Source organism: Nematolebias whitei, chromosome 10 (assembly GCF_014905685.2).
Source record: "Nematolebias whitei isolate Nwh7 chromosome 10, NemWhi1, whole genome shotgun sequence".
NCBI lineage: Eukaryota > Metazoa > Chordata > Actinopteri > Cyprinodontiformes > Rivulidae > Nematolebias > Nematolebias whitei.
The window spans coordinates 1,769,402-1,780,525 of record NC_056507.1 but is presented as its reverse complement, the minus strand read 5'-3'; the positions used below and the strand labels follow the sequence as shown (position 1 = coordinate 1,780,525).

At 42.5% G+C, this 11,124-nt stretch overlaps 2 protein-coding genes across 2 annotated transcripts in view; both read right to left on the bottom strand.

The window, feature by feature from the left end:
• Window positions 1–11,124, bottom strand: part of bcar1 (BCAR1 scaffold protein, Cas family member) — a 106,400-nt gene that overhangs the window by 47,859 nt on the left and 47,417 nt on the right. The window lies entirely within an intron of this gene.
• cfdp1 (craniofacial development protein 1) overlaps window positions 4,702–11,124 on the bottom strand; it is a 21,634-nt gene continuing 15,211 nt past the window's right edge. The window contains exons 6-7 of the mRNA XM_037683223.1: window positions 8,464–8,622; window positions 4,702–5,445 (exon numbers count right to left, since the gene is read on the bottom strand). Of these exons, the coding sequence (XP_037539151.1) occupies window positions 5,355–5,445; window positions 8,464–8,622 (250 nt within the window). The 3' untranslated portion in view covers window positions 4,702–5,354. The remainder of the gene's footprint in view (window positions 5,446–8,463; window positions 8,623–11,124) is intronic.

Below are 11,124 nucleotides of genomic sequence, written 5' to 3'. Positions count from 1 at the left end.
GGAATAGTTACGTCTGAGCTCCAACACTCCTACAGTGACGTCTGAACTCCACAGAACGAGGTGTTTTCTCACTCGTTTCACTAAAACCACGTTGTCTTTGGGATCTATTCAGGTTTAAACTACGACGTTCTGCAACAAAACCACAAACAAAAAGAAACCCAGTGTCCTGACCGAGTCGGATGCTCCGATGTATTTTTGTCTGGGTTCTTTCAAAGCTGTGGAGCAGACTTCATCTGAAAACTGGGACAAACATGAAACAATAACGGGTTATTGGAGAAACTGCAGCATGAATGCTTATTGTTCAGTGTTTTCTGCTGAAAGCAGCTGAAAACATTTCACCACTAAACAGTTACTGGGAGTTGAATGTGAGCAGCTGACATTTGTTGAGAGCAGGAAAATAAAAACTGAAAGAAGCAGAAAAACAACAGAAATGTGTAGAACAAGCTGGAGAGCAAAAATGATGCAGATATGAGCAGAATAAGCTAAATACAGAAAGAGGCTGAAGAGAGCACAGACATTTTGAAACTAGAAAATGAAGCTGAAAAAGCTAAAAAAAAAAAAAATTCTGAAAGTAGCAAAAAGAGGCTGAAAAAAGTTGAAATGATTAGAAAGAGTAGCTAAAGGGGAAATTAGCATATAAACAGAAAAACAGCTGTGATGAGCAGAACAACATCTGAAAAGTAGCTGAAAAAAAAGCTGAAACGAGCACAAAGAAGCTAAAAGAAGATGAACCAGAACCAAAGCTGAAACGAGCATTTTGAAAACAGCTAAAGAGTTTGACGGATGTGAAGAGATCACAGGAAAACATGGCTGAACTAGCTAAAGATTTAAAAATGTAAAAATTACACAAATGTCCAGGATGAGCCGAACATTTTGAGACGGGAGTCGTTGAAACAGAACAAAAATTACTGAACAAGTTCCAGGCAAAGAACAAACAGAAGACACACACGCACGCACGCACGCACGCACACACACACAGATGCATCCTTCAGGCACTGTGGACCTGATGGAATGTGATAAACAACAACAAGCTGCAGCCCCCGCCCCCCCCCCCTCAGAAATAGCCAGCTAAGCAGAACCGTCCGTGGCCTTCAGAGAAAACGCTGAACTGCTCCTTTAAAGCCCAGCTGCTGTAGCTGCTGTTAGCTTTTAGCTGATTGTTGGCACAAAGAGCAGCACGCACTAAAACAAACGTGGTCGCGCTCAGCTAAACACGACACTCCTTCAGCTGAGCCTTCAGCTGATTTAAACAATCAGCTGAAGGCTCAGCTGGGCCCTGCTCGGCCGGTTCTGACCCAGCAGCAGAACTGGGTGTGTTCAGGAGCTGTCGGTGGGCCCGGTGCGACAGACAGACAGGTCGAGCGACAGACAGACTGACCGGGACAGACATGCTGCTGCTGTCACTCCTCTCTGCTTCTCCTCTGGATCACAGCTCCTCCTCAGCTCTCCGGTGTCAGACCTCCATCCTCTCCGCGGAGCAGAGTCTCCGGTTGGGACGGAGCGCACCGGACTGTCCGTCCACCGCCGGTTCGGCCTGTTCAGAACCTCCGGTCCGGATCACTTCCCCACAGACTCGAATGAAATAATGGTGGCGATCAAACCCTGCGGAGGTCAGGGAGGAGGAGAGGAGCCGCTGACTGTCCGGACCGCCTCTGCAGGAGGAGCCGGTCCGTTAAAGGGACAGTCCGACCATCTGCAGGAGGAGCCGGCCCGTTAAAGGGACAGTCCGACCATCTGCAGAGGAGCCGGCCCGTTAATCAATCAACCTTTATTTCTACAGGTAAATCCCATTGAGCCTCGAGGACTCATTTACAAGAGAGACCTGATTTCAACAAAGAAAGATGACAACAATGGACAACAGCAACAACAATAAACAATTATAAAAAGTCATACTACAGTTTTTTTTTTTGTTTTGTTTTTTAAATAGGATGGCTAAAAGGAAAAAGGTAACAAAACAAAAAAAAACCAGCTAGATTCCGAGACAAATGTATAAAATTAAAAACAGGAACATGTCTGCATTGGTCCCTGCCAGGAGTCCAACAGATTCTTAAAGCCACTTAGAGAGGTCAAAGGTCGAGAGCTTCAAATCTTTTTGTAAGATATTCCAGGAAACTGGAGCGGAGTAGGAGAAGGCCCTTTTGTCTAGTTCAGTCCTCACTGAGGGAACACTGCAGGTAATGATGTCCTGAGAGCGCACGCTGTAGCTGCACTCACACAGAGACATGTAGGAGATGTATGAAGGCAGCAGACCAGGAAGTGATTTAAAGATGAAGATGTACCAGTGGGAGAGTCTGCGTGAAGTTAATGATGTCCAGTTAACCAGTGAATACTGGGTGCAGTGGTGGGTACGATAATCACAGCCAGTTATGAATCTTAGTGCACCATGATAGACAGCATCCAACATCTGCAGCATCCAACATCTGCAGCATCCAACATCTGCAGGGTTCTTGTAGGAGCGTTCATGTAAATAATGTCACCAAAATCAATTGAGGGAAGGAAAGTCACAGATACAAGGTGTTCCTCAGGGTTCAGAGTTAGACAGGATCTGTTTCTGAAAAAGAAACCCAGTTTAACTTTCAGTTTCTTTATCAAGTTTTCCACATGGAGCTTAAAAGAAAGATGTGAGTCGACCAAGATACACAAATATTTATAGGAATCAACAAACTCAATGGGGACACCATTTGAGGATAAAATCAGAGGAAGAAATGATGGGACAGACTTCCTGTTTGAAAAAAGCATCCCTTTGGTTTTTTCGACATTTAGGACAAGTTTGAGGTGGAACAAATCAGTCTGGATGTAGTTAAATGCAGATTTCAGAAGCTGGAAAGCCTTAGCAACTGTTTTAGCTCGACAATAAACAACTGTGTCATCAGCATAGAAATGTATGGATGCATTAGGGATGTTTTTACCTACATTATGTATGTAGATTGTAAAGAGGGTGGGTCCTAAGACTGAGCCTTGTGGTACACCATTGTTGACTGTTAAATAACTGGAGGAAGTACCATTATGTTGAACACATTGCCTCCGGTCTGAAAGATAGTTAGAGAACCAACCAATGGTGTGTTCTGAGAAACCAGTTTCTGAGAGTTTATGACACAAGATGTTCTGATCCACAGTGTCAGAATCTTTAGACAGGTCTAAGAAAAGTGCAGCACAATAATCCTTAGCATCCAGTGCTTCAACAACATCATTAAGAACCTTCAGTGAAGCAGTGGTTGTGCTGTGTTGTTTCCTGAAACCAGATTGATGTGGAGGTAAGATGTTAAATGAGTCCAGGTCATTTTTGATTTGAGAGTTTATCAGTTTTTCTAGAACCTTGGCTAAAATGCAGAGTTTAGAGATTGGTCCATAGTTGTTCAGTGAGGGGGGGTCTCCTCCCTTCAGCAAAGGAAGAACAAAGGCTGTTTTCAAGTGTCTGGATGGAGTTTTGTCTTATGGAGAGATTGAAGATGTGGGTCACAGGGACTGTGATGATATGAGCAGCCAGCCTTAAGAAATAAGGTGGAAGTTCATCTGGACCTGCAGATTTTTTAGGATCAAGATCTTTTAACAGTTTATTGACCTCACTGACTGAGAATGGAGAAAAAGAGAAGCTGTGATTAACTGAGGATTGACTTGTAGGAGGGATTTGATTTGTAGAAGTTTGGTTATTAAGTGAAGTGGCTGATCTTCCATTAGTAACTGTGTCAAATAAAGAACTAGAAGCAACAAAATGTTTGTTGAAACAGTTCAGGATCTCGTGATGATTTGACACAGGAACAGAGTTAATGAGAAGTTGTGATGGGAGGTCAGGGACAGTCCGACCATCTGCAGGAGGAGCCGGTCCGTTAAAGGGACAGTCCGACCATCTGCAGGAGGAGCCGGTCCGTTAAAGGGACAGTCCGACCATCTGCAGGAGGAGCCGGTCCGTTAAAGGGACAGTCCGACCATCTGCAGAGGAGCCGGCCCGTTAAAGGGACAGTCCGACCATCTGCAGGAGGAGCCGGCCCGTTAAAGGGACAGTCCGACCATCTGCAGAGGAGCCGGCCCGTTAAAGGGACAGTCCGACCCTCAGACTATGCCATAAACGACTAGAAGCTCTCATAAACTGGTTTCTCAGATCACACCAGTGGTTGGTTCACTATCCGTCAGATCAGGGACTATATATATATATATATATACACAAATACTGTATATATATGTACATACATATATATATATATATATATGTACATACATATATATATATATCTACTGTATATATATATATGTACATATATACATATATTTTTTCTTCAAAGTGAACTAAAAGAGTAAATAAGCGAGTTGTAAATTGTTTTTGTGAAATACACTTTCTTACCTGCTGTAAAAAGCTTCTAGAATGAACTGTTTGTAGAAACTTTATTTTGATCGTGATTGATGAGCTAAAGCAGACGTGTCTTCCTTCTACCTTTGACTCTTTCCTGACCTCTGAAACTTCAAGCCCATCCAGGCAGGTGGGATTCTGACATGGTTTAGCAGAAAAGTGGTCAACAACAAAATCTGTTCGAGGGACACGTTTCTGAGCAAACTGTTAGGGACAACCTTTAATGTAAGAAATACATGAATAATTACAGTTATTACTCGAGTACTTGTGAAGCCTCACAGCCGTCAGCCTGATGCTCAGAGTTTAGTATCCGAGGTCAACAAGGTATTTCAGCTTTAGGTGTTTGTACTCTGCTTTAAAAAGTACAAGTGTCAGGGTGAGAACAGCTTATTTCACTTTTTTATTTTTTAGATTTGTCCTCCAAACACGTTTGTTTGTTTTTCTGTTCAATGACAAAGAATATGAGTAGCAGTAGCTGGGGTTTTAAGAGATATAAACATAGTATTCTAACCAAAACTCTAGCACATTCATCAGGGTGGTGGAGACCATATTATATATATTATATTCACCGTACTGTAACGGAGTCTGTGTTGTGCTGCAGCTTGGATCGGAGCAACTTTCACAGTCCTGAAGCTCACCACATTTTCAGGAGCAGTTATCTCAGCTAGCTAACTCAGCTGGACGATCTTAAACTTTGCAAAGTGTAGTAAAGAGATGCTGTGAGGTCCAAATTGAAATCAGACGACTCAAGATGAAACTCAAACGCATGATGATGTAAACAGAACACACACTCTTACTGGTTCTCACAAGAACCGTAGCAGGTCACTGAAAACGCCTCCATTCTACAATCTGAACATATTTATATACGCACACTGGAACAGTCTGAAGCCAGACGCAGATCTGAGCTCTGATTACTGGAGAACATCAGCCCTGTCATTAAAACAACAGCTAGACGCAGTCCAAACATCTGTTCTTCTCTGCAGGAGTGTGTGTCCATCTGCTCTCTGTGTCATCGCTTCATGTTGCTCAGTCGCACTTCTTTTTCCAGCTCGAACTGGCGGTGGTCGACTCGTTCCAAGAAGTTCTTCCGCTCCACATACCTAAGCACACACAAAACAGAACATCAGACCTTCCACACATCAGATCCTGTCCACGCAGACGTTCAGAACTAAACTGCATTTCTCTGAAACGGGCGAAAATTAATTTCTGCAAACCTCAAAGAACTGATGCAACACTGGAAAGGGGAGTGGGCCACAGTTCTTCCACAACCATGTGAGAGACCCATAAAGTCCTACAGAAAACCACTGCTGAGAGTTCTCGCTGCTGAAGGAGCTTCTACGAGCAGCTGGATCAGAGGGTTTGCTTTCGTTTCATAAATAACGACTCTGGAATCTGTCGGGTGTTTTCATGCACTTGAATGCTCATATCCGAGTGACAGAAGCTTTTGAGTTAATGTTGGTAACATTTTATTTGCTTCAGTGCCTCTTTCCTGTGGGGTTCTGCAGGGCTCGATTCTTGGACCCCTTCTGTTTTCTCTGTATCTGCTCCCATTGGGGTCTATCCTGAGGAAACATGGTATTTTGTTTCACTGTTATGCTGATGAGCCCTGTGATGGAGTTGCGACCCGTCCAGGGTGTCCCCCGCCCCTCGCACAGTGATTGCCGGACATGGGCACCGGCGACCCCCGTGACCAAAAATGGAAGAAGCGGGTAAAAGATAATGGATGGATGAATGGTTATGCTGATGATAGTCAGATTTATCTGCCTGTAAAACCCAACAGTTCGTGCATAATTCACCCTCTGTTAAAATGTCTAGATGACATCAAGGTATGGATGGCTCCAAACTTTTTAAGTTTCAACGATCAGAAGAATGAAGTCATTGTGTTTAGCCCTAGCGCTACTGCTGTCTCTGATCCTGTAAACCTCAACTCTCTTCAGCCATATCTTAAACAGTCTGTTACAAATCTCAGGATGGTTTTAGACTCTGATTACAAACAGATTAACTCTGTTCTACCAAAAAAAAAAAACTTCTTCCAGTTAAAGCAGACAGCTATAAGCTTAAATCAGTGTCTACCACATCCGACCTTGAAAAACTAGTCCATGCCTTCATTACAACCCGGCTGGACTGTAACGCTCTTTATGTTGGGGTCAGTCAGGTCTCCCTGTCACGTCTCCAGCTCGTCCAAAATGTTGCAGCTCGGATCTTAACAGGAACTCATAGGCTTGATCATATTTCACCAGTTTTGTCCTCCCTTCACTGGCTCCCTGTACGTATCAGAATAGATTTTTAAATTCTTCTGTTGACCTTTAAGTGCATAAATGACCTTGCACCCTCATACCTCTGACCTACTTCAACCATTTGTTCCTTCTCGGGGCCGAGATCATCTGATCAGCTGCTTTTGGTTGAAGCTCAGAGGAAAACGTTTTTTTCAGTCGTGGCTCTAAACTCTGGAACAACCTGCCCATCAACATTAGACAGGACACTTCACTTCCTGTTTCTAAATCTCTGCTAAAAACACCTGTTTTCTTTGGCTTTTAACACCGTATGATCTGATTTAGTATTTTATTGTTTTGTGTTTTTATGATTCTCTTTTGATGCTTTTAATTACATTTTATAATTATGTTTTTCTTTAAATTACTTCCATTGATTATATTGTTAAGCACTTAGGCAACCGCTGCTGTTTGTAAATGTGCTTTATAAATAAATTTGACTTGACTGGAGGTTAGATTTGTAGGACTTTAGAAGCTGGTGAAGACCAGACCAGCTCCTGACATGCATAAATCCTGCCGGAGTTTTAGACCGAGACCATCTCGTGTTCAGAAGGGACAGCGTTGTAGCCATTTTGGATTTGAGTCAAACCTTGTGGCGGATGTGATGCACAACCTCAGGAAGTAATGAAATGTTGTGCACGACTCTCAGCTGCTGCCACACCAAAGTTTAGCTCAACATCTGCAAAACTGGCTGAGTTATAAGTTGACTCCAAATCAGGTGTAGATGTGCATGCAATGATTATTAAAGTTTATATTCTGATTTATGTTTGGATTAATGATCAGTGTAAGGAGAAACCACAATGAACCACGTTTCTGACGTACTGTTGGACAATAAAATTCATGTTTTAACGCAGCAAGAAAGTTCAAACAGATAAAACGCTTCAGTCTTTCCACTGGGTGGTCCCACCTGCTTGAGTTCAGGTCTTAGGACCTCCTTCGCCGAGTCAAGTTGAAGATCTGATGTCAGCAGACTGTTGGACGTTGATTGGCCAGAGAGACGTCAATCACGAGAACGTCACTTTCACCAGAATCAACCCCGCCATTTTTAAAACCACGCAACTGCAGAATTAGTTTATTTACTTTTGATATAGTATTTCCATTAAAATAGTATCACATATGGGAGACCCCTTCATTGTGCCGTTCCTCAACCTGTCGCAGCCCAGTCGGTCATTTTACTGTGAATAATGGCCAGGAACTCTTCCCTGTGAGTAAAAATGGTTATTTTTAAGGTTTTAGTAGTTACAAGTAGAAGATCATGTTCTACTTCATCACTTCTTTTACAATCAAACTGTTGGAAAACAAATGTTTGCAACAAGTTCTGAGAGTTGGAGAGTTATTGGTCTGATGAAAGAACCTGCCGCAGCCTTGCTGCTGACACAACCCTTATTGTTAATCAGCTGGCAGCTAATATCTAATTAATAAACATGAACAGCTGATAAACACTTTAGTAACAAAGTCACATTTTATGGTCATAAGTCTGTGAGTTTATTAAAAATGTGCACTGCTGTGTGCATCAGGTACCCATGAAAAATACAACATTTAAAAATATTGTTTTAGGAACAGTAGTACAGCAGTCCCTCGTTTATCGCAGGGGTTACGTTCTGATCTGACTTTGGAAAACTGCAAAAGAGCGAGTCCACAGAAGTCAAACCTCCAAGTAGCGAGGGACTACTGTAGTTATAATAATCCTCATTATGACAGAAATATGTACATTTTAAGCTACAGTGGCAATAGTAGCACTTGTTTTCAACAAAGCAGGGGGGTCATTTTACACAAAAATATCCTGTTTCAGTGAAACAATGTTTTCACAGAGTTTGTGACTAACGGTGCATGGTCAGCATCTCTTACCCCTCTTTGCCTCTGTTGTGGATGGCCAGCTCCTCTGTGATGCCTTCTTCTGATTTAAAAGCATCCCAGTCCATCTTTGACTTTTCCAGTGTGCTCATCTTCTGTTTCTTTCCACAGATACGACCCAAGAGGCTGGACATGCCTGCAGGACGCTTAGCGCTGCAACAGCAAGAGAGAAACCAGGTGACCCAAGTACATGTACGCACACACCACAGAAGCTTTACTGTTCGTTCTCCTACGTCGAATCGCCACCTTATCATGGTGAAGAGTTTATGTGCCTCAATGACCCCAGAAGCTATGCTGTTGGGTCTAATGACCCTTATAGGGTCTCCCAAAGCAGACAGGTCCTAGGTGACTGGCCAAAGAGCAAATCAGAACACAGACAGAACTTCTCCTGGGGATGAACAAAGTTCAGTCCAGTGGCCTCAGGATTTTGTCTCTACTATTTGTGGATGATGTGGTCCTGTTGGCATCAGTGTGCTGCCATCTCAAACTTTCACTGGAGCGATGTGCAGCCGAGTATGAAGCTGCTGTGATCAGGATCGGTTCCTCCAAATCTGAGGCCATGGTCCGTGGTCAGAAAAGGGTGGAAGGTCCTCAGTGAGTTGGGGGCGAGGTGCTGCATCAAGTGGAGGAGTTCAAGTATCTTGGGGATTTATTCACAAGTGAGGGAAGAACGAAGTGTGAGATCAACAGACAAATCAGTCCAACGATCTCGTTTAACGCCAGAGTTTGAAGGACAGTTGACAGGAGAGATCATCTCTCTCCAGTTCTAGCTTCTCTCCACTGGCTCCCTGTCAAATCCACAATTGAATTCAACCGACAAAGCCCTCAACAACCTAGCTCCATCTTATATTACAGATCTTATTGTTCCATTTTTTTTACTAACAGAGCACTTCTCTCTCAGACTGCAGGTTTACTTGTGGTTCCTAGAGTTTCCAAAAGTAGAATGGGAGGAAGATCTTCCAGTTCTCAGGCTCCTCTCTTGTGGAACCAACTTCCAGATTATGTCTGTGAGGCTGACACATTGTCCAGTTTGAAGACTGGGATTAAGACTTTCCTTTTTCTGCTTGGGTTTCCTGACCTATCCCTTATCCCAGGGGTGTCAAACTCCAGGCCTCAATTACTTTCTGCTTCACCCTGTGACCGATTAGAAAAGAAAAATGTCACACATGATTCAATATATTAGTCTGTAGAACATCAGCATGTGCAGCACATGTGTAATCTAACATGTATACTGGTGATATAGAGAGAGAGCAGTGGGCATGCACCAACCATCTACTTCATATATTGTATGTGACACAGCGCCCCCAGAGGTGAACCACAGCACTACACTGCCTCGCCCCACACTGTTTGAACAGGCAGTGCATCAGTTTCACAACTTTGACCATTGAAGTGTTGAAATAATTCAGAAAACAATTTTATAGAGCAGTCAAGTGGTCAAATGTATTTTGTCTTCTCAGTGTCAGTATTTTACTTGTCATGATGACGGCCTCCTCTTACTGCACGTCACTGGTGTCACCACTGTTGTCATTTGGGTATTGTTGCAGTTCAGACTTATTTTTGTGTTACTCAAACTATGATGTTGTGGTGATTAGACGGACAGGCTGGAGTTTATCTCTGTTGAGACTCAATAATCTCTTTATCCTTCTTTGTTGGATGAAAGTGTGATGAACAGGCAGAGTGGTGATGGTCAAGGTAGGTTACTAAAATAAATAAATAAATAAACACACACAAATAGTCCACTTCCATCATTCTTTAGAGGTCTATAAAATTGTTTTATCTTCCCGATTCTCATTTTAATTCGTTTGAATTTCATGATTTATGAACATAATTTTCTCTAAAACATGTAATTTTATGGTGGAATTAACAAAGTACAATATTAAATGGAAAAATATCCAAAATATTGATATATTCTTAGAAAAATACAACTAAAAGTTTCAGTTCAGCAGAACTTCTAATACTTATGAATCTTATAAATCTGCCTGTAGGTCTAAATCATTTCAGAATAAACGTCAGATTTTTTGTAAAAATACCTCGTTTCATATGAGGGGAAGAAGACCGTCCTTTCACAACATTTAAGTTCCTCCCTGATGAACTCAAAATTCAGTTTGTAATTATTACATGAATGTGGTCTCAAAGTGTTGTATAACTGGCTGATGATGATGATGACGATGGGGGAGGAAGCCCCTTCAGTCTGGTTTCTGTCGTTTTATTACAGCAGCTTCTTTTGCTCCAACGTTCAGCAGCTGCTTTCAGCTTCTTTAACACAACGTTCATAATCTTTGAGATTTGTTTGTGTTTATCAGATTATTTGAATCTGAACGTTCGACTGCTCCTCCTGTTCTGTTTTTATGAGGACGAGTGTTGAAGTGAGGACTAACGTCTCCTCTGTGTGATCTGATGGATGGAAGGAAGGATGGAAGGATGATGGATGGAAGGAAGGATGGAAGGATGATGGATGGAAGGATGATGGATGGATGATGGATGGAAGGATGATGGCTGGATGATGGATGGATGATGGATGGAAGAATGGATGATGGATGGATGATGATTGATGGATGGATGATGGATGGATGATGGATGGATGATGGATTGATGGATGGATGAAAGAATGGATGATGGATGGATGATGATGGATGGATGATGGATGGATGATGA